General features: G+C 44.9%; 1 protein-coding gene across 1 annotated transcript; it reads right to left on the bottom strand.

Annotated features, from left to right (window-relative positions):
* Positions 1-3468: 3468 nt before the first annotated feature.
* LOC126562460 (lachesin) lies at positions 3469-25662 on the bottom strand. The gene is made up of 2 exons (XM_050218971.1): positions 25068-25662; positions 3469-4043 (listed from the first exon to the last, which is right to left on the bottom strand). The coding sequence occupies exons 1-2, from the start codon at positions 25660-25662 to the stop codon at positions 3496-3498; spliced, it is 1143 nt and encodes a 380-aa protein (XP_050074928.1). The 3' UTR covers positions 3469-3495.
* Positions 25663-26788: the final 1126 nt, after the last annotated feature.

Here is a 26788-nt window from a genome sequence, read left to right as displayed (position 1 = left end):
AATAAAATTTTCATTCCAAATTTAGATTCCTTGTCAAAAAAAAGCAAGAAACAAATTATTCGTTCCAATTTGCATTTCGTTTAGCTACTAAATTATTTTCTCCTTCCTGGAAAAATATTTCGATCTAGTTTTCATTGGAATTTAACAAAAAGTTTAGAGATTGTTAAATCCAACGCTAAACCTTGCTAAAGCTATCTTATAGATGAAAAGCGGATTGCATATTAGTGGGCGCAACAAGTTTAATTATAGCACATTTTTGGAAAGCTCTAAATTGGTGTATTGCATATATTTAGGGGTACAATTTTAAAATTTAATTACAAGCATATACCATATACCTCCATGAATGGATGCTCTCCTGTTACTTACAGTTGCTGCAAAACCGGCAGCAAAATTTGATCTCACGTAACAAGTAATTGAATTATTTGAGTGCTTATTAGCTACAGCAATGGGGGAGCGGATTCAGAGGACTTTCGCACACATCTTATCGCACACATGGTCAAGCAAACCGTATTACCTCCCTTCTCCTTAACGCCATTGATGCTCCTTCCTCACATCATTGCATCCAGGATATCTTCAGTTGGTGCGAATGATTGTTGATTTAATTATTTTTCATTTGTTATTTGTTCACCATTTCCCTATCTTTCTTCTGTGCTCGTCTTCGTGCGTTATCTCTCTCTAGTTCCTCTCCCTGACCTATTTTTAAAATTTTGTGATTTGTTCTAATAATCTGGCGACGCATCTCTTTCCACGACGGCGTCCGGTATACCGGACGCCAGAACCGAACCAAAACTGGAGGAGTTGTGCGAAAAATATGTACGGCCTCAAGACGCAACCAACGGTATGCCGGACGCCAGGACCGGACTAAAAATGAGCGGGTTAAGTCTGTTTTTCCACGGGAATGCTTTGGTTTTTCCGCAGAGGGAGGAGGGATCGGGTTGGGGCGGCAAAAAGATGCACGTCCTCAACACCTTCCGACGGTATACCAGACGCCAGGATCGGACCAGGGATGAGCGAGTTATCTTTGATTTTCCACGGGAATGCTGTTGTTTTCTGTTAAAAACTGGGTGGCGAGTGGAGGGATCGGACTGGGGTAATCTTTAATTACATGCGGGACCTCAAAACGCATCCAACGGTATGCTGGACGCCAGAATTGGACCAGGAGTAACCGAGGTAATTTTGATTTTCCACGGGAATGCAGTTTTTCCGCAATAAAAAAAAAACGCGGGCAAGGGAGTGGAAAGATTGGGCTGGTATTCGTATTCAGGAAACAACAGCATTCCCGTGGAAAATCAAAGATAACTCGTTCATTTCTGGCTCGATTCTGGCGCCCAGCATACCGTTGGATGCGTCTTGAGGCCGCGCATGTTTTTGCGGAACATCCCAGCCCGATCCCTCCACCTCTCGCCCATTTATTGTGGAAAACAACTGCACTCCCGTGGAAAATTAACTCGCTCATTTCTGGTCCGATCGAAATGAAAATATGCTTGCCGTTCGATGCGTCTTAGGGCCGTCCACCTCTCTTGCAAATACTCCAACACGATCCCTTCACTTTCCGCCCAGTAATTGCGGAAAAACCAAAGCAGGTAAATGTGAATTTCCACTCCGAAAGGAAAAAATCTGCCACTACCAAGGGGGTTAATGTAGCGTTCCGAGCGACAACCATTCCAAAAAAATATTATTCCACCAATCGTCACAATGCTGAAAGCGACATCTACCGTTCGTGCACCAAAGCTTAAAACTTGCTCGACAGCATTCGAACAGTGTTTGTGTCTTTGCTAAGCGAAATTTAAATTATTTTCGCTCCCAACTGCCAATACATCATCATTTCTTTCTCCAAGTATCAATTAGTTTAAAAACTTGTGATTTTTTTTTATTAAAATCTAACTTAAAACGCTTTTATTTGTTTCCTTCGTTTATCGTTTTGCAGGACGTGCATTACATTCATTATTACATCATTTCTTGCCCACTCGGGCGCTCTCTCTCTCTCTCTCTCTCTCTCTCTCTCTCTCTCTCTCTCTAATAGCTGTACCCACATATTACACACGTATCTGGTATGCCTAGCGCGCTCGCTTTCCGTCCTTCCTTCCTTAACGCACCACGTGAAGATTTTTTCTTCAATACTGTTATAAAAGAAAAATGATGCTAAAAATGCTGCTACCAAAATACTTCCATTACTTCCACGTGGAAAGCGCAACTAAATCAAAATTGCTTAAGCGTTTGTCTTTTTAGCGCTTTGCGCACCACTTTACGCGCTACTTTTCAGGCCTATGCTTGTGTTTATTTTCCTGCACACACTTACACCGAACAAAGAAAAGAAAAACACGCTAGAAAATGTATTGTATAGCACACTATCGCTTGGTTCTTTTTTGTTTTTGCTAATGTATGAGGCCCGTATGGAAAGGGCCACGTAGAATTAATGCTGTTTGCTGTGAACTACGGTAGAAATATTGGATATTTGAGGGAATGTTCAAGATTTACACGAGATTAAAGACCAGCCCAGTGGAGAAAATTCGCACTCCAACTTTCATTCCACGCCTCGCCTCTTGCTTTATCTCAGTTGCATTCGCACGCATTATTTCGATTCGAATTAAAAAAAAGTCTTACCACTAAACTCCAAACGAAACGGATTTGTTTTGTTTGTATCGAACGTAGAGACGTATCTCTCTTCCGGAGAGGGGAAAGAAGTTACAGGATCAATTCTCATTTTCCTATTTCCTACAAGAGCTATCTTTCTCACACAAAACCTTGGAGGGAATCAATTGTGCATGTTTAATACGCGTTACTGTGTCTTTGCTTCTTCTGCCTAACCGATAAGGGGATGCTCGAAAGCATACACAAAAAAAAAACACTTTCCTGCCGTCGAAAACTCATCTACTAAAGCTTACCATTATCGTGCAACTTTGTCAGGATTTCATCCAATTTTTCCACACAGAAAAATCAGGACACGGAAAAAAATAAGCTTATCTTCCTTCTCTCGCTCTTCTACTATGTTTTTTCAGCCGATATGTTGTGAACGTGGTTCGAGTTTTTCTATACCTTCTCTATGTAAAAAAGTGTGTTCCAGGTATAAGGGTTGACAAAGATTTTTCGAAAGTGATTAAATTTAGGCACTCTTTTAGGTAGTAGTTGGTGTCTCAATTGTAAAATCCTAAAATTCACCTTCATCCAAACCCCTTCCCTATCTATCTTACTTTTACATTTTGTTCCTTATTCGTTTCGCTTGCATGGTGCCGTTCGTGTCTGTCTGTTGTATAAATGATTTGTATACTGCTTTTGGTTTTCCTGGATATGATTCCTACCGGTCGGTCAATCGGCCATCGGTTAAAAAAAAAAAGATCGTCCTGAGTGCATTTACTACTGCATCATGCGTTGAAGACAAAGTTCCTGCTGTGATTGTGTGACGTATAGCTTCTGTCTGTTCGAGTTTCTGTTTGGTTCGATTTCGGTGTGAACATTTTGGAATGTGTGTCTGTCTCCTTACGCTCGCTTCACGTACTATGCAATCGCTACCATCGTCAGCACGGTAGCCACCGCCATCAGTACGCTCGAGACGGAAATTGCACTGGCACCGCCACCGTAACGTGCTTGCCCGCATGCCGGCGGACACACGGGAATAACGGACTCGGTAAACTCGACGCGTCCTTCCGCCACGCCCAGCTTGTTCGTTGCCTGACACATGTACTCCCCGTACTGGCGCTTTTCGGCGGTAATGACACGCAGCGTCGAATCGGTAAACTCGTCCGCGGTGGCAAACTGTGACAGCTGGTAGTGCTGATTGCTGGACAGCTGCACACTATCCTTTAGCCAACGGATGGCCGGCGGTGGGTACGCTTCGATGTGACACTCCAGATCCATATCGTACTGTAGCGCTTGTTCGACGCGCGGTCTCGGCACGGTCACTACCGGTGCAAACTCTACCTCCAGATTCACGTTACGCCGATCGCCCCGACTGACACCGTTGTCTGCCACACAATAGTACGTGCCACGATCTTCCTTCTTTACCGAGTGAAGTTTTATCACGTTGCCGGAGTACGTTGCACTACCTGTGAAACAGAAGGAAGAAAACATACAATTTTAATACATCATGCTGAAGGGGTTTGTTTTTGGGGGTTTAATTAATTTATTGCAACCGTTTAATACTGGTGGCACGCTAAACCTACGAGCCCTTGTCGTTCTTGTGGAAGGAAACACATTAGATCCCAAAGAAAAATGGCTTCCGGTTGGAAGCAGCAGGAAGATGGAAGACGCCCTCAACCCCTGTGTCCAATCTGTCGTCCGTTTATCCCTTCGCGCTTTACTGATCACCCCAACCCGTGCTTCTTGTAACCTGTACGCAACCTAACCGCCCTCGGGGGACACAGCCTGTCCAAAGCATCGAGATGCGTTTGTTGCGAGTCAGTGAACACGCAGCCCGCACCACCACGCCACCGGGGTCCGATAATTTGCTGCCTGTCCACATCATGTCCGAAAGCGGGCGCGCGCTTATGAATAGAAAATTAGTGCAAAGGAAATGATATCTAAACCCGGTGTGTTGCAGGTAAGGGTCGAATTTCGTGTCCCACTACAGCACGTGGTGGTAAGTAACGAGCAACAATAGCAGCTAGTGTGGAATTCTTGTAATTTCTTCTCACTGTTAACGCATTAACGGTGCCGAATCCATACACACACACACACACCCAACAAAAAAATTAACATTATTTGTCATTGTCACTGTTCCTATTACTGAATGTCCTTGTCCTCGTCCCAGGACTTTATTTGCTGTTACGTTTTCCTTGGATCGGATCGTTTACGCGCCAGTGAAGATGTCACCCGGAACTTAACAGCCCGAATCGAATGCATTCCTTCTTTTGTCCTTGCACTTAAAAGCGGTTAACACATTTCGTTTAAAAGCCCTACGATACGATTCTCGATTTGGAAACATTCTACAAAAAAACGTAAACAATACCTTGCATTCATATACATAAACTGCTCGTTATTACCGTATGAGTTTGGGACCACGTGCAACCCCCAACGGTCACGGTACTTGAATGCACAAATCTCGCTTTGAATGTTTTTTCAAATTTTCTAATGCAACAACAAAATGCGGCGTTATGCGGCGGTTGTGCTCTTGAGTGAATTATGCTGCCTCATCTTGAGAATGAAACTATGTTAACCAGGGCTGTAATTAGTGATCGCTCTGCTTCACTAACGGGAATGTTTCTGTTTTTTTTTGCTCCACACGATAGCATAACATATTCATAATTAATTAGGCACAAAGTGTCAAGTGGAACGACGCACTTGAACTCTTGAAGGGGAAGCATTATCCCATATTGCTACACATTTGTACGGGAGATATTAAACAGAACACATTTTAACGAAGTCGCGCTTAACAAAGAGTTGTACAGTATTTTACAGCTTTGTAAGATTATTTTGGAATAACTATAGACAACATAACTGAGGGTCGAGGGCTGGTTATTGATAGAAGCAGTTGCAAAAACCCTTCAAACGGAGGATAAACGGATTAAAAGTCATCATGGGACTATTTCTTTTACAAGACTTCTTGAACGTCTGTCCAAAGTTACTCTCAAACGAAGTAAACAGATTGATCATTTTCCAATAACATTCCATATTGTTCAAAATCTTCATGTCAGTGCGAGTGGAGGAGAGCTGTCGTTGATTGCTAGGTAAATGTTTGTTCACACATTGAACCTAACTAGCCAATAAGCTACAACTCGTTCTCCATTCCCAGATGAAGATCATGATTCTTCTTGAGCATAAAACCAATAGAAAATTAGCATTTCTCGCTCGTTTTCCTCCTTTTCCTCCAGTTGCTGGTGTTATTGATGTTTTTGAACGTTCTCCCGCTATGATCTAATGCGCGAGTCTATCGTTTTGTTCGTTGGTATTCGTTTTGTCACCGAACTGAACAGCTGACAAGCGTGGCGTTTGTCGCCTGCACTCGAGAAACAGTCAACCGTTAAAGTTTAATGTGTGAAAGAGCTCTGGTGATCACATCAGGCATGCACATCGTGCAGTCGAGAATTGAGATCGAATTCAAGAGTATCGAGAGTAGGAAAACCGAAAATCCACGGGCATGCATTCGAGAACACTTCACATGACACGACTGTCTCTGCATTTCAATCAGATGCCCATGGGTACTGTTCTACGTCGGGATTAAGCGAGAGAAATAGGACCCAGCAGGAAAGGCACGTTCCTGTGACACCGTCGATACTATTACGCAGGAGAAATTAAGCCTCGTTTCGATGCGATGTTCTGAAGTGCAGTGAGCGCCTCTTGTTGTTCCCGATCCTCGGAGGTTGGTTTCTTTTTTCGAATGTTTGCCGACTGTTACAATTAGGTGTTCTGGTGCTCGGTTCGGTTCCGAAGTTGTCACCCATAAAACCGAAACCACGGGGGTGAAGGGACGACCTCTCTCTCTCTCTCGAGGCACAAGGGAGGCAAATTTTATTATCTTGTTGCAATCAAAATCACTGCGTATTGCACCCTTCGCACGTTTGTGTATCTGCAACTGCAGTGGCCAATAGTGGTACAGTTCTACAAGCAGTTTTTGTTTTACTGCTGCACCGTGATAGTATGGTGGTCCTTCAGTGACCGATCCGACATTGAACACCTTTTATTGTGTGTTGCTAAGAAGAGCATCCCATGTGTTTGCCAATACAATTGTATCCTGTGCACGGGCACCGGATTATGGCCCCTTTTTGTCCTGATGCAGGAAGTGCGTGCAGCTTTGCCGAAAGCGTGATATAATCCACTTATCTCAAGGACTAGCAATCCGGGTGTTTCATCTCGAATTAACCATTTTTTTCCAACGATTTAGGGCAATGCTTCATCGACGATTTGAAATGGAAAGTTGGGGACAGCATGTTCCCTGCAAGATGCTTTGCCCGGCTCTTGGACTTTATGCGAGGATAGACGAGTTGCGTGACTGTTTTTGTGCGTTATGTAGATTGATGTATCGATGCATTGCAAAGTCTAAGATATCGTAAGCAGACGAACAACCTGTAGGAGAGTGATAACATGCCAAGAAAATTTCAAGCATCAACAAAACTATTCATCAAAATCTACGAGTTCAGTACCGTTGTCTATAGGACAAGTAACGTTCCATATGCAGACTCTTCCGCCTCATTATTATCTCCAAAAAGTGCGTGATCACAGCCACTGTCGGCGAATTAGAAATTTAGAACCGAAGCTCGTGCTTCTTTACACCGCCACCGCCAATGCGCAACGGCTATTGTGTTTGATTTCCGATGCGGAAGCGGTGTGACAGCTGGCACTCGTTGATGCGTTGCCTTTTGCTGTCCATTGTTTTGCCAACATCCGCACCATAGACGGACGAGCGAGATATTGGACGCGTAAGCGGATTGAACCTTTCCGTACCCACCAAGCTAATACGGTTCGTGACGGATGATGAGCATCAAAGCTAGCAATGGGAGCTATCCGGCTGGGCAAGAAAGGATGCGATCCTGTGAGGCGCTGAAGTTCACAGTTGCCAACAAGGATGGGTTACATTCTCTAGGATTTAATCCACTTATAACGCTATCTTTACGTCTATGAAAACCGAGTCACAGCAACCGGAATGCCGAAGGATCCGTAGAATCATGGTGGCAAGGATAAGGCCCATTTCCCATTGTATTTTGTATGAGGCATTTCGTTCTGTTTCGTTCCTTTTTTATCCAGCGCATCGGGTTCAATTCATGTGATTATACACACTCCAATACTTGAGCACGAGAATGCTATAAAAATCGAACGAGACCCCTGAGAATGGTAACCGTTTTTGTTTTTTGCGCAACTCTTATTAGGGAGGAGCCCTATGATTCCTCCTCTTGCGAGTCTCTCTCGGGGTATTAAATGTAGCCTGTCATAATATACCCCGCCATACATTGACAGCAGCAATAGCAGTACCAGCAGACTAGGACAATGTAATGATAGGTTTCAATGTTGGCATTAACTCGAACTCGATTAGAGAATTGGCAACATGCCTGCAGCAGCTGCAGGCATAGTCCCAAGTTTCGTTTTCGTTTTGGGGAAAAAAATAGTTAATTGATGGACGATGGGCCGATTGACACGTCACTGTGGGTGTGTTTCTCGCTGTTGAGCTGTACCATAAGCTTGTTTGCTTTTTGTATATTGGATAGTTCCTGTACGAGTCGTCAGGCATGTCACTTAAAGAAGATCACTTCCAAACCCAAAATCTGTCACTCAATATCTCTCGTTTAACCTAAATTTGTTAGCTTCCAAAGAATGTGAAACTCAATTTGTCGCTTTATTGTCGGCCCAAAACCCAAACAACGTCGTCAGCTGTGATCGTCAGGGTCTCGGGTACTGCCGACTGACTGCCAAATGCATTTCTCATTAGCAACAATTGTGCTTGTGCCATTACCAACGATGCCACACGACAGGCCCAGTAACGTCAGCTAATTATTTAAAGATTATTTTGTCACCAACTGTTTCCATTCCACGGGAAGTGAAATGCATTTCGGATGCGCATGGATGCACACTGCAGTACAGCGATACATGTCAGCCAGGAAGTGGAAACCTAGATACGGCCAATGTTGTCTGAAGCTGTCTGCTGCAGTACCGCTGCCTATCTCTAGCGTGTATACGATTTTTAGTTCACGCAGGCAACGCGTTGTGACGGTGCCGGGGAGATAAGTATGAAAGGTTTCGCAAAAAGTAATGCTAAACTGATGGACATTTGCATACAAAAGGTGAAACAGTTTATATACTGCCCGCTCGGTGCACACGTTGGTAACGAATCGGCCCATGTCACAGTACAAATGTCGCCTAAAAATAATGCCGGAAGTGAAAAGGATACTGGCAAACCATTGGCAGGGGTTTGCATTGCCCAAAACCTTTAAAAATCGACAACAACTCACACTTTCCTGATTGATAAAGCTAATGGCAACATGCACACCGGAAGCCACACCCTTTCATAACCTCAACTGGATAGGGAGGTGGTAGCGAAGAAGGTCCTAATCGAAAGGGCGAACAGAAAGGACGAACATACACACACACACGTGTAGACGTACCGAAAGGGCTTTTTGTCCCCTGGATTGACTACCTTCGTAACAAACATTTCTGCCGGAGGATATGTGAAGGATAATTCGACGGTCCTCCTTTCACTATCATTTGCCTCTTTCGCCAAAAAAAAAAAAGGTTCGATACTTGTCCCACACACCAAGAAACATAACCTCACCATTCAACCACGTACATACATAAGTGTACAAGGGTACAAGGACACAACGATAAACATTGCGTAGTATGGTTTGACAATTTTAACGACTTTCAGTTAAAAGGACGGCTCGGTGGAGTAATGGCCAGAAAGTGAAAAGCGAATGTTTGAGTCATTGAAATCTCATTTCGCTGCGCGCGCTGTGAGTTTTTCGGCACAACTATCCTTCGTTGAGGGCCAATCTCAAGCGTATGTGTACGCTCATAAATTAGCTTCCCTTGACAGGTCGTTGTTCCACGTTTTCTGATACCCCACATCCACAAGAATGTTTCGGGATGAATCGTTCTAACCGACACATTTCTCTCGTCCTATGATGAGCTCGTCCATGGCTTTTGTTTGCCAACCGAATGTTCCCGTAACAAACCTCTTTCAGGCAGGAGTTTTTCGCGCCTTCACCTAGGCCGGCGTAACAACCGCCAGCATATGTTTGGCACAAAGGTTACCGACATGAGTGAGTTCCTGTTCGGTCGTTTTTCTGTGTGTTCTTTAACATAAAACAGGGAAAAAGACTCAAAAAATAGACGTAGAAAGTGTCCGGACCCGGTAGTGTCAACATTGTCACTTCGGATCGGTATCGGATGGTTTCTGCCAGCTGCCTATGGGCCGGCTTCCGCCAACTTCAATACGGGTTACGTGGTGGAACAGTTACAGGACACGCGTGTTGATGAATATTCGAATCGAAAACAAATGATGAAGAACAGTTTGATGTTGGATCGTTTAAATTCCATAGTTGTTGTAACCTTAGTTAACTTCGTTTTATAAATTATGGAAAAATTAAGCTTATCTTGCGTGCGATTCGAGTTAACATTTGTTTTAACAATTCAACGACTTCAACCGTTATCTCAAGCCGCGCTTCGCTTCATACACATCGATCCACTTGTTTTATGATTTTATGATATGCCAGAAACAAAATTTATTTAATTAAATAAACAAACCACACACCAAGCAGACAAAAAAGGACACACCCGAAGGCATCGCGAGCACGAGCAGATAAATATAAAAATAAAAATTACTAACCAATCGTTCGAATATTTACGGTTCGCTTCATTTTCCCTCGATTTTACGTTCCCGGGGGTGGAAATAAATTTAGCGTCCTGCATACGAGCATAAAGATTGCACGTAGTTGCATATCGGGGGCAGACTGCAGGACAAAATCATGCACCGGAAATGAAATCAAGAACAACGGAACGGATACCTCTTCCAAAAAATGAAAAGAAAACCCCCCCAAAAAAGGAAAATAAAGAACAACTCACACACACACCCGCTTTTGTGAATTACGCGCCGAAAAGGGGAAAGAATAAAGAGGGGGAAAAAGGATCTATCGCGGCTTCTGGCGGCTTTATTTGCAGTAAGAGAGAGGCAGTGGTAGCAGGTGCAGTTTTTGTCATGTTATATGACCACCCACCTCCAACCCAATAAAAGGTAAACATATTTCGTTCATTCACCAGCTGGCGCCATTCTTTGGGGGGTGGGGGTTGATGTAGGATTATGTTGCCTTCGGGGGTGGTTGGGAGTTGGTTGGTTCTGTCCACCCTACGCCTCACGCGAAAGTTAGAAAAAAAACAGGGAGCCGTTGTGCAAGTGCAATTTTCAACTGACCCTACGAACACTCACGCACCCCCTAACCCGCATGCCTTTGACCTCTCACTCCCTACTGCTGGCGGTCTTTTGAAGCGGTCAAATGAAATTTTAATTAATTACAATTATCATAGTGGACGAAGCGTAGAAGCAGCGGGGGTAGGAAAGCAACACAACAGCGACAGCAATTCTGCACTCTGGCCGTTCTGGTCGGAATTCAATTAAAGAAAGACCGGGAGTCCGATTGTCATTGCTTTCTTCATAAGCTTCTACTGGAACGCGCTTCCTTACAGTTAGTAAATATTGATTTTCCCATTTTTGTTTTTGCTTTGCAATCATACTCAAGCATACTTTAATCGGGATGGGAAGATGACGCCACACTGACGCCTCCAAACAGAATGTTTGCTTCCGTTTGGCTAGGGAAAGGGGGAGGGATAGAAATTGAGACATTCCTGGTCGCACTTTAACTTCCCATTTTACCGCACCAGGAAGATTGCAGACGTTCGATATCGGTACGTTAATTACGATGATAGTGCAGAAAAGGGAGGAAACAAAAAAACCTTTAAACATCCAAACCAACGCCTTTCCTTTCAACGACGGTGTATAAAATATTCACCAGCGTTGTGTCTAAGTTCGAAAACAGTAATAACTACCTTTTGAACCCTGGCCTCCCTGTATTCTCCCTGTTAACCTTTATGGGCGAATGATTTATTCATTTTTTTTTGCGCGCGCGGGAGGTGTAATGTCCTTTCGGACCATCGAAAGGGAACAAAATGATTCATACATTTTTTTCCTTGTTTTTTTGCGACAGTTCCCGGAAAAGATTTAATCGATGGTACAAGGCACGAACGTCTGCTGTGTGCGAGCCCTGCGATCCGTTTATTACACCCCGAAGAGACACACATAACCATTTATTAACCGTTACACAACTTATACAAGTAAAATAATTTGGAGTTTGCCATAACTGTTATCGCACTCTGATGTGCGCAATATTTTATTAATCCCTTATGGCGGAGTTTGAGCTTGAAAACATATTTCCCAAAACTTCGCTACAACACACCCTTCCAAAGATAGCACGCGTACATTAGGAAAATGAATCAAAGTGGTGTCACTAATTCACTTATCGTTCGTTTTACGACCGATTAGCTAGCCGGAGTTAATCTCCGAACTGCAAAACCGATGGTCGTAACTCTGGCCGGAAATTTTCTTCATTTCCCTCGAGGGAGTGAAGGACACTTGGTGGGAGAATAAATCGGTTTCCATGGCCATGTGCTGCTGTTGCCCTCAGGCGGTGGGGAGGGCTTGGAACTTAGAGGAAGACAATGTGTCTCTGTGCCCCATGCTGAATTGATTTATCGCATTGCGTTTTGTCCTCTTCGCGAGAAGATCTTAAAAGAACCTTCAAAAGTGAGAGTAAAATTTATATACATATTTGTTTAATTTATAGTTCTTATACTGATACTCTCAAGCTTCAAAGCATTGAGAACAAAAAAAAACTAATTAAACAAAGTCTTTCTCCTTATCCTCAGTTTCCTTTTAATCTATCTGAAATCGTAATCAGTTTCATCGCCATCAGGAGTTCCATCCACCCTGGCAAAGAACTGTTAACATCCTTCTATCTATTTATCAATGTCGAGCAACACTTTGACTGATCCCTTATGTTCCTGAGGGTGAAATATAAAGCCTAACCAACTTGACACGCTTCGTTCACCGCTAATTAGAAAGTATCTCTAAACTGTTCTCGATGCAGCCAGGAAATAGGGCTTTTGACACCAACCGTACATTAAATGTCGCGTTTCCAGCGATCCCCAGAAAGGATCAAATTAACAAAAAATAAATAAAACTAGGTGTGTTGTATGGTGAAGCTTCTAGACAGTCCCAACCACTCCCCACACCCCTTGAATGGTGGCCACGAGAAATTCCATCCATCTCCACCGCACGCTTCGAAATTTGTCGATGGAAATTATCATTTTTCCCGCAAACGCTGACGGGGAATTGCGTGCCTGGGGTTCACTTGAGCATGAAATGTTTTCTTCCACGCGTCAAATTCACTCCCAAAGACTATCCGTCATGGCTGTCCATACACCTTCCTATCTACCTCTGTGTTTGTGAGGCCAATAAGAGGTGAGGGAGAACAACTAACAAACTAACCAGAAGAAATAACTAACCGAAACCGCACTTAGTTACGCGGTTGCGTGTAAATCGTCGTGCTGCGAGCGTGTGTCTAGTCCGGATGTCGCCATTTCTTTGCCGGTGTTGGCGTCCTTTTCCGTACGATGAATATACTCACTGGTGCCATGGTCACCGTCGTCAGTCATTTGCCATCATTAGTTCTTCCTTGAAAGAACGCGCGAGCAGGTAATACCCAGGTCCCACCCGCTCCCAGCCGATGGTTCTTTGGTCATCGATCGATCACCGGAAAGGAGTTCGGTCCTTCAATCAAGCTTTTTTGTTAGCTTATCCTTAGCTCTTAGCTGTAACGACCCGTCTATGTACAAACGTACTATGTAAATTTGGACTATTTGCCTGGCTGTCTAACGCACAACTCTGGGACACGTCCTCCCAGTTCCCTTTCTTTTCTCATCCATGCAACACGACAGCCAGACAGAGGAAAAAACAATCCAAAAATATGATAATAAACGTTTCGTTTTTGAATGGAAACGATCGGTTTGCGGGAATATATGTTGATCTACTCCATCCATCCATCCATCCAGAAACGGACGGAAAACCCAAAACATATGCACACATCCTTCGGGGTTGGCCAAAAATCCGTACCCGGACACCATTCAACGGTCACGGTCATCAGGATTCGTTATTACAGCACAGAAAGACACCGACGGAAAGGGATAGGAGGAGTCTTTTTGGAGTTCCCTTTTTTATAGCCTCTCGTCACTGTCCCGGTCCCGGTTTCCCTGTGACCATAAAACGATTACACACAACATAAAGCAGCAGCATTTAAATGGGTGTATTTGATTGGTTTTATGTGTGTTTCTTCTACTATTGACGGTGAGGGTGAATGTTTTCAAAAAACAAAAACAAAAATTTCCTTCAAACGTCCTTTGCAACATTTTATGCAGTAAAAACCCACCCCACACACACACACACGGTTTTTGATAGAAATATCGTTCCGTGGGGTTGTGTCTGTATCCCTCAAAAATATGTTAGCCCAAGAGCCTTGACGATGTTTATGACAGCAATCGACAGTGACGCCAGTCAGGACGATGTATGCGGTTTTGGCATCGGTAAATTCACCTGGAACCAGGCGGCATTTTATGAAGCAAAGACCGTTAAAGTAGGATGAAAAATGGTTTATTCATCCCTACGCTTTACATGCACCATAATGTCCTGGGGTGGGGTGCAGACAGAACAATGCAGTCCTCCAAAATCACAACTTCCCAATTAACTATCTATTGTGCGTGATGGTTTTTCGATGAGTGTTCCAATTCTTGCCGCAGTGATGCATCTAAACTAATGATTCTTCGTCTTTTTTTCTACCGAACTACATCCGCTGTCGATAAAATTGTATTTTTCACAATTTTTTAGGGTCATAATGTCAACAACAAAAGAAAAAAGCGGAAAACCCGAAACCCCCCGACCGGCCGGCAAAATAAACATTCCGCAAACCGAGGAAAAAAATATAAAAAAAGCGCCCGCTAGCTTACCTCAGACAGATAACGGACATTTAAAAAAACATACCGCAACACGACGGGCAAATAAAATATAACACTGACAGAGAGGAAAAAGAAGTTTATACCGAAAAGGAACAGAGCATACACCAAGTTCTTGTTGGGTGAATGAGTTCGTTCTTTTTTTTTTTTTTTTTTTGAAAAAAAGCATCCCAAAAAATCGATCCACACCGATCAGCCTTTTCAACCTTCGCCACGAACCATGATGTTGTCATGGGGTCCTCGATCCTAAAACAATATTTATACAACTCCCAAACCGAACAGGGAAAAGGGATCCGATCGATCCTCATCTCTTGTGTGTCTGTCAGATCGGCAGCTAAAGCGAGCTTTGATGGCAATCACTAGGTACACTCTCAGGGCGTGTCAAATTCTAAGCAAAATAGTCCCAGTTTCTCCAATTGCCCAGCTGTTCACGAGATAGCAATCATGTTTCAAAACGAGTACGCGATCGGTCCGTTTCGCAACATGGTTATTGAAGTTGTCGCCATATTTCCATCATTATGGACTAACATTTATTAGCTAACTATGCAAAATACAAACACATGCTTGCAGAGGAAGTACAATCCTTTTTTTCCATACTGGAAGGGAAATGGAACACACGCACAGCATGTAGAGGCTAAGTTGTAGCTTTTATCGGTGTGCGGCATATTTCAATCGGAAAGAAGCAATAGCCAGGGAACTCCCTTGGTGAAAGGGTGCGCAGATTGGCGGATCCCTTTTGAGTTTTGTAACCCCTTTTGCTTTCCAATGCACAATCGTGCTCTATTGCTACGAACAATCAACCCATCACGAACAGTTTTCACCCCTTCCGACGGGAGAGGATCATTTAGCCCATCAGTAGCTTTAACAAATCATTTGCCAATGCTTCAATTTCGGGGATTTTCCTGGTGTGGTTCTACACTCTAACTTGTTATTAATTGTTATGAATAGCCAATTTTCCGCTCGGCCGGAAGTCTCTCTATCTCACTCCGTGCAATGCATTGGATGCGACGACACAGGCAACCGTCGTCGTCCCGTCGATAGCATGGGTAAAAGAATGAGTAGAAAAAGAAAATTCTGCTTTTTTTCGGTTACGATCGAAAGGCTTTTTTTGTGGCTGAGGTAACTCTATCTGTTGATCTGGAGCGTTGTAAAAAAAGCTAGTTCGTACAACATGTCCGAGACAACCCACAAGGCAAGGGGCAGTAAAGCAATTTTGATAACGTAATAAAAATTTTATTGTGACCACCGTCGTAACGGATAGCATAGAAATGCTGGGGCTACCATCGCTGGATTGTGTCGATGCGTTTAATCCACTTCCGCTATCCGAATGACCTCTCTCTCTCTCTCTTTCTACCTTTTGAAGAAGGGATTAAAACAGATCGAAACTGGTCCAGGAGTGTGAAGTGGCCGAATGAAGGCAGGGATATGAAAAGCATAGTGTTCCGTTGTTCCCCCTAGTTTCAATATCTTCCAAGACTTCCCTCCATAAGAGGAGGAATCTGATCCAGAGGCTCACACTTAGCTTCAGGGGCCAGGAGACGTGATATGAGGAGGGAGGAGGATCCTTGCCGCGGGTACTTGATCCTCGCACCCGTAAAAAGCGGGCCAGTATATTAGTTACACGATAATTGGCATTCAATCCAGATTTGAAAGGGATTTAACGTTCACACTCACTCGGCGGTACATAAGGGAACACCGACGGATAGGGAAAATGACGACCCTTACACTTTGTGATCCGCTTGCACATATTCTTTTTTTTTTTAAAGCTCTCAGTTCAGGCAAACTGAGACAGCAGCACCACCGTTTCCGCTTGACTGTTTGAGGTTAGGAAACCCTCGTGACCGTTTGGACGCAATTATCTGCGCATTCAATGTCAATCATACGTAACGGATCACGGCAGGGAATGCACTCAACGACGGTTTAGTTTCAGTGCATAAATGCATGCGTGAGGTAGGCGAGTAGCACGACGACCACGACGGGTACACAATGAAAAGGGGACGGGGTTTGAATACGGCAAATGGCGGCCAACAAAAATCAGAGCGAATGGTGACAAATTGTCGACCATATATAACCAGGACCTCTGAAAGGTAGGGTATTTGCATATCCGGTTAACAAAATGAATATCCAAATCGAGGATAAAATGGTGGAAATTGATGAATATAATAAATACACAAATTATGTTAGTTTTAGTATTAAAGTGTGTATGTACAATAAACTGTTTAGCACATCATACAATAAATCCGACCAAATTATTCTTGATCTAATTCAACGCAAAACGCAACGGATTGTGTGAACGATACACTCACTCCGCCATAGCACTTTCTATGTAAATTATGCACTTTGGTTGGACAACTAGCGTCGCCTCGGATCCCCAATTCGATTAGCATAAGTGGCACAAAAAAGCCGCAATCGCTTCCCTTTGTTTCATGCACTCTTGGTTTCTGTCTTTTTTCGCGCATTGCACTTGCAGCAGCAGCAGCAGCAGCAGCAGTAGTAGAGCACCACCCAGAAGTCTAGAAAGCGGGTGAATACATTAGCCCTCGAACTTACGAAAAAAGAAGTAGTTTTATAGCTCCCCCTCGGCCGTTTTCTGCCAAACGAAATGAAAAATCAAAAGAAAAATCCATCCCCCACACCTCTATCGTGTTTCCCGTAGCCCAATTTTCAGCCGGAGCGGGAACTCCGCCACTCCGTTAATCGCGTTTCTCGAAAAAGGCAACTAATCTGCTCCGATTACGGTGCATCATCATCTCGCTTCAGCTTTTCAGCACCCAGCACCAGGCGGGTGTTCTATTTAATTTCGAGAGCAAACCCTAAAGCTGACCCCGAACCGTCGGCATTATGTCGCATTTTCGAATTCATCATCGATGGAACGGAGTTGTCTTGCGCTAATTACTACCTCGAATTGAGTTCGTTTACTCAAAGATCAGAGCAGTAACGAACGGCGTTAGACAGTCCCGAAAAGTGAAGAAAAACTTCCGACAACAACCCTCGAAAATAGTGACACATTTAATAGTGTACCAATGGGCTACACTGCTCGATGTTAACTGATCGCTTCCGGGGACACTTGGACGAATCCAGTGCAAATTGATTGTTGATCTTGTGCCATAATACACTGTCATCAGCAGTGCAGTCGCGTTCGACGATCGCCGTACACAGATGGTGAGGGGGGGGGGAGTATTTATTTTTCACGATCTATTAATGTCACCCCGATTAATGTCATCACCCTCTACTTTGTGTGTGAGTGTGGCCACATCATCTGTGACCATAATGGTTGGCTAAGTAATGCTTGGCCTCTGTTGCGACCTGTGGACCACTGTGTACAGTGTCCAGCCCCGAGTGATTTGGCGTGTAGTTACGATATCATCTTTCCTTCAGCCGCCGGACCGCTTCATCATTGGGCGTAGTGGCGTTTACTTTGAGATCTCACAGAACACATACACACAAACACCCGCCGAATGTGACCTAACCTAACTTGCTGTGCTGTTGGATAGAGAATCTCCTCCAAGATAGTGTGTTGATCAGTCGCCATTGCTTCGTGGTGCTTCACAAAGCGACGCACGGCAAAGCCGAGAAGAAGACGGCCACTTAATTGGTGCAATTATGCTGAGAAAGCCAACACCACCAGAGCTCACGTTCTGTAACGTCAGTCGTAGCGATTCGTAAACTCGTTGTTGTGCTGCTTCGTTCTCATATGTTCGTTTGTTCTTATCCCCTCTTGCCTCCTGCCCTTGTTTCGGCAAGGGTAGCGCGCAGCACTTGGAACTTGGACCTTGCTTGGAAGGTTATCGTTACGCATCGTAATGCTAGAATGGGCATCGTTTTGTGTGTTTTAAACTTGGCAAGTCTTCGAAGGGCGTCATCATCCCGTTACACATTCTTATTCTACCGACGAATCGATCGATGATCATCACGACCCATTCATTGTTTGCGCTTTGCGTCTGTTCTGTTACAATTCTGGAACGCTCTATTTCGGTAACGACCTGTTCCCCTTTTTCTGTAGGGAACGAGACAGAAACCAATTTACAGCAAACAATTACATGAAATGACGCTCATGACACTCGCAAAGTACGACACGTTAGGCTCGTTAGGTAACACATTTCCAGTGTCACCCGGCTACCGGGCGTGACAGGATGCATCACCGGCCACATTATGGGGAACAATAAAATTAAATTTAAAAGATTTCTTCCCTCATAATAGAGTGCGTGGAAGCAAACCGAAGCAACTCGGTGATAAATTTGAACCCTAACCTTCTGTGTTTCGAAATTGGAAGAAATAGTTGATCGATGAATCGATCCATAGACTTTGAAGGTGAGTTGTACAAACCACGGACATGGCGTGTCACTTGTGGCGGAATAATTTATGGCGTCCCATCATCTCCTCGCGCAATAATTGGCACCAAGCAAGAACTTGGCAGAATGGCGGTGTCTGGCGAAGAAAAACAGGGCTGGGTTGGATAGAATTCGCCTATGTACACGGTTGCACACAATGAGCCCTTTCCAGCATGGATTGCTCCATGTATCGTGCCATCATTCTCTCTCGTGCGCTCTTTCTCTCCTAGAGTTCATCTAGAAAACAATGGGAGGGGGGGAGGCGATTTTACCAGCAGCAACACCACGATCATGCAGCCTCTCGCATCACCAATAGAAGGTGTTGGTGGCGTGGAGGAGCTACAAATCGAAGCCCTACCCGTAACGACGACCCAATCGGTTAGAAGTCATCGACCTGACACGGTGTGTCCCAGACCCTCGAGAACGTTGCAGCCAACACTAGACGGTAAACGGTACGGGCTAGGCTGGAAGAGTATCCCGCGCTCAACGGTGATTTGATTGCATCCGATCGAAGCAACCGATCCACACACACACACACACACACACACACACACACACACAGCACGTCGACGCAATCTATTGAACCGCAACAGCAGCCTGCTTGATGATTGGGATAAACTGGATATCAACGCGATCTTTTCCCCTCCGATTAGTAGGCGCGCGCAGTAGTGGCAAAGCGAGACACAAATACCGTTTGTTGCCCAGAACCGTGGAACCGCAAAAAAAAACCCCAGCTAATCGATTGAATTATAATCCACACTTCGATCAGGGTGAAGCGATTGTGAAGCTGTGGAACGAATCTCTCCACCTCTGCTACGCTTCATGGACAAAGGATTGTGGCTGAGATGATCGCGATCATCATAACAAAAATGGCGCGTAAGGCCGTGTAAGGGAGTGTTGTGTGCTGCTGCTGTAAGTTATCACTGTAGGATGTCTTCGACGATTCTAATTTGCATCTTGTGCAGCATAATAATTGCAGAAAAATGACGATGGAGCGATCGGGGAAAATGGCCACCCATTCAACCGTTATCTGGGAGAGAGCGCGTTACATTCGAACGGCTAATTTCTTGGAAGGATTGAAAAGCTCTTTGCGTCACGCAAAGATGAGCGACTGCTGACGCGATTAGAGAATTCTAGTGTAACCGCAACAGAATGCTTTGTTCCATTGTGCGTCACCAAATGCTGCAGGAAAGTTATCTGTAAAGGGCGTTGAAAAATTATTTTTGAACTTGAAACCGCTGCTGTAATTGTCCAAAAATTATATCGTGCACGTCAGAAACCTCGATAACACTGACCCGGAGAGAACTCTTGCACGATGCGTTTATTGAACCTGCCGAAGGCCGGAAGGACAGTTTGGTGAAGACAAAGATAGCCCGACGCGAAAAACCGGTCAACTAATCAAGGTAAAAGGCAACACAACGAGACAACCATTTTTCGTCGTAATCATCATTTAATGATCCCGCTCCTCCCGAAAACCTTGATGACCCCACCATTACCGGGAGTTCCGATCCGTTGCCGAATGGGAGGGGGGGTGGGGGGGTGGTAGTTTTCCTCTATCTTAGGATAGCAAAGGGTGGGCTTTCAAATTAACGTCTATTTATCTAACGCCCCCTTTCTTGTGGTCGTTCGAGACAGCAAAGTAAAAAAAAAAGGTTCCTTTACTTAGCACGAAGCAGCTTTGAATATTCTTCGTGTTTTGTCGTGTGTTTACAATGGAGAGTGCAGTGGGATGTACAATGGAGAAATGAAGTAAGATTGGAGGCGGATGAAATCATTAATCACCAAACCGTGGGGGGAGAAAACGAATGCGAAAAAAGGAACAACGTAGTCATGTGCCTCCCACACACATGAGGGTACGCCGGCATGTCCCAACATATGCTGGTTGGAGAGGAGATGTTAGAATGGTCGCGGAAGAGCACTAGTCTTTACATCAATTCCTTACTATCGATCAGTAGTTACGGACGCACCATCACGAAACGGCTTCTCCTGTGCGTGTGCCAAAGATCGTCTTGAGATCATTTGCCCGAAAATGGAAACCTCAGCACACAACTGGGAGAGAAATGGCGCGAACTCAGTCTTGTTTTGGGTGTTTCTCGTCCTGTCTCAAGTGTTCCATGTATTCTAGAACCAAGTGTCAGCATCAAATGCATAGGGCGCAAGCCCGCGTTTTTCCTCAAACCTGAATGAAGCAAACCGGTTCTGCACTGTGCAACTTCTTCTCGGGTGAGGGTCAAGCGCAGGAAGCTATGGGAGTAACACTAACACAACGATCGCAGCAAGACGTGATCACTAACACAAGCTCCGCTGCAGGGGAGGTGTAAAATTGGGGAGAGGAAGGGAAGTACATGGAGATGAAGAAAACCGAGAAAAATCAAAGACACATAAACCCCTCCCCTTCGTCGTTCAAGCAGCATGATGCATAAGAAGGGAACTTGATTTGTTACACCACCTCAAAGGTAGAATGAGGACAACGAGCTCAACTAGGTCCAGGAAAACAACCAGCAACCAGTTTCTTTGTAAAGGACGCCCCCTCCCTCCTTTCAGGGGGGGAAGTGTCTTCTACCCTGTGTTTGTGGAGGTATAAAAGGTGAAAGTTAAAATATTTATAAACGCACTATAACACCCCAAAAACCTCCCCGCACCAGAAGAACTCCACGTTGAGGCTCATTTCCATACATGCCCTGGAGGAGGCGGTAGCATACACGGATGCAGGCGTGTCGTGTTTGACCCTGTATCTGTAAAGACCCTGCCGGAGTGTAGGGTGTGTTTTGCTACACATTTGTCTACCGGGTTTGGTCGGCAGTAATAAATAATATCACTTGCCCAAGCATGCTGGAAGCTGCTGGAACGGAATCTTCGGGGGCATAGTTTTACGACAGATTAGTTCGTTTTGGAGGTACGGTGGTTTAGTTTTCCGAAAGGGCCGCTCGATCTTGCGACTGTCATAATATAGCTAGAAAACCCCCTAGAACAGAGGGGTAGAATTATGTATCACAACAGTACCGTACTTTCGATAGACGCTCTTGAACGATAACTCATAGTACGAACGGGGAGGAAACTCGAGAGAGAAGTGTTAATTATGTCTCCACACTTGAAGAACGCATGCTGGGAGAGCTTTTTTTTTTGACGACACCAACCACACCTGGGGTGTGGGGCGTGTAAATTGATTAGACCCCGAACGGAATCGACCATAAATATCAATCCAATTGAGGATGACACGTGTAGGACGAATCTGCTGAGGTTCAGAGTAACAGAAACGTTGGTTCGTGCAGTTCTAGTATTAATTTAAGATTTAATTTGATTTCACTCAAATAAAAAAAAGGAATAAACGTTTTATTAAGATAAAGTATCACAACAATTTACGAGGATATTCTTCCACTGTCTCGTGATTCAATTTTCACCAACATTTCACCAACATTTCCCGCAATTTTCTCCCTTTGATACTTTGCATAATTCAATGCAGCAATCCCGATGAGAACCGGTGCACCATCCATTTTTGCAACTGGCAAACGACCACCCTACAAGAGAAGTTGGTCTCTATCACGCGCGCCACGGATGTCTTTTCGTTCGCCCTTATCGTTTTTCGTTCGCTGCGGAAATTAGAAACATATTTACTTTCGCCTTTTTTTGCCGCTCCATAGCACAAGCTGGGGATTGCCGAGAAAATATGAAGATGAAAAAAAAACGCTTCTGCATAATTGCAACGAAAACATCGATCCAGCGGAACGAATGTATTCAGTTTTTCGCTACGTTTCTCGTAACGAAATGGCCCCCTCGCTTACGGTCGAGTTTTGAAGAGGGGTTTTTTTTTTGGTGGCATATTAAGTTCGAAAGTGGTGCACGACTGGTGTTCTGCCTTACTTCTGGCAGATTGATGGCGATCTATTGTACGCGCTGCAAAACACTGGTGCAACGGACTGGACCAGTCGCCACCCTTTTTTGGAGAGGTTGTTACCAACCAATCGGCCAGAGACATCAACTGGAACGAATTCAATTAGAATTCCTAGCAGAGATGCGGAATGCCAGACTAGAAACACTTTTCTCGCCTCCGTTTTGGTTCTTTAACGTTGCCGCCCGCACGGCCCCACAACAAATTCGCTAAGAATCGAATAAACTTCTAGACACTAAGCACCACCGGGAGTGTCTCAATTCTGTGGTGCGCTTTTGTTGGTGTCATCGTCGTTCGTCATGCTTCGTATGGTGCATTGTCGGCGGGAAGCATGATATCACCACCACCATCAATCCACAATATGATTCAATTCATCAAGATGCGATTGCTGGCCGTCTTCTCTCCGAAGACGTCTGCCACCGACCGCCGATCTTCGAAGAAGATCTCCAAAACAGACAGCGCTCTGCCGTTAGTTGATCGTGGGCTGCATGAATGGGTGGCAGGAATGATGCAAAAAAAAAAAAAAAGAGAAACGGGGCGTACATTTTCTAGCCGACCTTTGCGACGTCCGATAACATTAAACTGGACATGCTTGTTATTCTTGCCAGGAGGAGCATACGTTCGGACAAGGGCCGCCAAGAACGTGCTGAACAAAACTGTTTGCTCAAAACCGCAAGTGTAAAACAATGCGCGAAACATTAAACATGGCTTGTAAGCAGACCTGTTTGACAATAAGGTTGGCCACTACCACCACCCACCTACAATGCCTGCACAACGCAAACAGCAAAAAACACATTCTCGCCCACTTGCAATGAGCGTTTCCTGATGGGAGATAGGGTACTTGGGGGCTACTACGTCGAAGGTTCTACAAAGCAAAACTTGTGCTTGCTCACTTGCTTTCGGTGCATTCGGGGGGGTACCGGAAATGCAGGTGTTTTCCGGGTTACAATCAAAGCTTTCTTTGTTCTTCTTGTAAAGATCGAAAATCACTCTTTCTCGTGGTTTGGAGGATATTAAAGCCCCATGAAAGGTGCCACAATTGGCGGGCCCCGTGGGATCAATAATTACGTTTGCTCTCTGCACAGCGAAGCATTAACAAACAAACAAAAGCATGGATTCTACCCTTATCCGTGGATTCTGGGTTCACTCGCCATATCTCTTGGAGAACATAAAGCAAGACAAAACACGCACAGCACAGGGAATAGAATTTTCGTTCAAAACAACTTCCATGCGTGCTCGCGGTTCACACAACGGTTTTATTAGATTCGAAAAGAGAAAACTACAAGGACAGGTTGGAGAGGGACAGTGAGACCAACAATCCGTCAATTGTGTATAATAGCCGCCGCTCTGCCGCTAGCAAGAATCATGTTGGAAGACGAAAACGGCCAACATAACGTGGAGAAACAACAAAATATGATAGAGAAAAGAAATGAACACACACACATACAACCGCACACGCATGTTAACACACCGGGGGGATGGTTTGGCCATGCTCGAGTTGATTTCGGTGAGAACCAGCCGAAATCGATCTAACCGTCTCAGAGCCATTTTTATGTTGCGTGAACCGTCTCTCGGTGTGGCTCGGGTCGCTCGATATAACCTCGACCTTTTGGACGGTGGAGGATATAAAACAAAACCACCTGTGTGCACCCAGTGTGTGTGTGTGTGTGTCTGGTTTTGGGATGGGATGGTGACGCAAGATCGGGAAGATAAGCAGCAGCAGCAGCAGAAGGAACAAAGTGTGTTCCTCAGGGTTGCAAATCGAACTTCCGCTGCAGCCTTCTCTGGCCGAAAAGCAGAGCATACCTTCGCTTTCAAACACCAAGTCGCCTGGCCACATGGCAGTCATGGGAGAGTACCTTGGAAAGTTGGGTTTTTTTCAGCAATTTCGGGTCAGCTAAAATGTACTTCTAGCTACCTTTGTTTGGCTTTGAAACATGAAGACTACCGTATGAAATATAAGCTCGTGAGAATGTTCTTTTCGCTAATTACCATACATTAAACATTAATTTACTGATGGTGAATCATCGGTAGAATAGGTTAAAAGTATAAGAATGCGAAGCGCAAAGTGGCTCGCTTACTCATCGGCCTTAGGAACTGCATTGCGTATTGATATATTTGTCATATTTTGCATTCTAGATTTAATCTTGCATGCTATTTAGATAGATGCTGTGGCGGAGGTAAAGCGAGCTAGTGTAAGTCATCTCGATCATCTCCACCACCCGATCCGACCCAACCACACACATACTCCGTCATTTGCGATATGCTACTAAACGATCACGCGTTTGCACAATGTGATCGATCCGCGTAGTCGCGTCGCCATGATTCATTCGCTGTTATGTTGAATGTACACACATATTCAAGCTTACCTGTCGGCAGTATGGCGTTGTTCTCACGGCGCCAGGTAATCTGTGGCACCGGGTAACCGGAAGCGTAACATTCCATCTGGGCTGGTTCTCCCTCGGACACCACCAACGATTGGGTGGAGTTGTCGGAGATGATCGGTGGTCGGCGTACGTTCAGTGCGACCTCGGCCGAGATTTTGTTCGTCACCGACAGTACCACCTGACACTGGTAGATGCCGGCATCCGTTTCCTGGATGTCCTTTATCTGGAGCGTGTAGGTCGTGGAGGACAGATCGTACCGGAGCGAGAAGCGCGAATCTTTCAACACCAGCGAGCTGCCCGTGGACAGAAACACCACGTCCGAACGGTCGTTGCTGGTCTTAACCCAGTGCACGGAGTAATCGTTGGCGTACTGGACGGCACAGTCCAGCTCGACCGTACCACCAATGTCTTTGATCTGCTGCTGCGTGATATAGGAGATGGTTGGCGTGCGCTGTCCACTGGCCGGACCGATCAGACCACCGATCGCGAGCAGCAACACGCCCATCCCAAGCATCGTCGACAGGTTGCTGTTGCTGCGGGTGAACATCATCATCGAGCTGCTTCTTGGCTTTCGCATACTGTGTGTATGTGTGAGAGTGTGTGACGCGTTAAGTAATGATGGATTGCCTGCTAACACACGTCCGAAAGCACACGCGCGTTACACACGTGGAATGGGGCCAAGAAATGGACGGAATGGGATGATCGTACGGACGGCGGCAACGGGCACGGAACGATCGAGGAACGACGACACACGAATATTGAACACGTCACCCCGTAGTAGATGTTCTTTCCAAATGAAGAAAATAACACTTTTTGCACTGACGATTGCACAATTCACACAGGGCTTCACTAATACCGTAGGTAACGTGAAAGGTTGCCACCCGAGAATGCTTTGTTGGGAAAAAGTTAAACCTGAAACGCGCACCACACCCCAAAAACCGAAGACGACGGACGGGACGCTACGAAACAGACGTGCTTACACAGTAAAGGCGAACACAGGTATGCGCATGCAACGCTACGTTTCTTCTCACATACAGGCACGGTCTTTAGCTGTACGCGCGCGTTGAACGCTCTTTGAACAAGCGTTTGAAACAGCGGCGGTTTAACACTGATCGAAGCTGCGAAAGCTCTCTTGAGATTGTGCACACAAACACCACTGTACTAACGGGCACAACGCATACGCAACTGCACGGGACAACGGGAACGCATTGAATGAAGCTTCATGCTTGGGAGATCAATTTTTGAATTCACCATACGCACTAACGGCACAGGGAACGGCGCAAGTGAACGAGAAAAAGAGATATATAGAAGCGCAAATGAGAGGGAAGAGAGAGAGAGAGAAAGCAAGAGAGAGAGAGAGAGAAAAGCACCGGTTGCGATAGGAAGAAGAATCGTTTGTATTTGTATGTTGGTCGGTTGCTAAGGTGATCGAGGGTGGTGTTTGGTGGGGTTGCTGCATTTGCTACAGGTAAACATATCAAGCATTTTTTCGGATTGTAATAATTTTCAAGCAAAGCATAAACTGTTGTTTACGCAGACGATGATGAGCGGACGGAAAAGAAACGATTAATTGATTCTAGGTTGTTTATTTGAAAGCAAATAAGCCAGCAAATGCGTAAATAAACATGTCAAAATCATCAGATTTATTAAATATGCTCAAATGTTCCAAAAATTAAGCAAAGTGTAACCACTGTCAAGCAAAC

Source organism: Anopheles maculipalpis, chromosome 3RL (genome assembly GCF_943734695.1).
Source record: "Anopheles maculipalpis chromosome 3RL, idAnoMacuDA_375_x, whole genome shotgun sequence".
NCBI classification, from domain to species: Eukaryota; Metazoa; Arthropoda; class Insecta; order Diptera; family Culicidae; genus Anopheles; species Anopheles maculipalpis.
This window is presented reverse-complemented; position numbering and strand designations above follow the sequence as displayed.

Bases quoted from the DNA above. Each gene is read 5' to 3' on its own strand.
- LOC126562460 (XM_050218971.1), bottom strand. From the start codon at position 25,662: ATGCGAAAGCCAAGAAGCAGCTCGATGATGATGTTCACCCGCAGCAAC. The intron at 4,044-25,067 runs GTAAGCTTGAAT...TCTGTTTCACAG, and splicing joins CAACGCCATACTGCCGACAG to GTAGTGCAACGTACTCCGGC.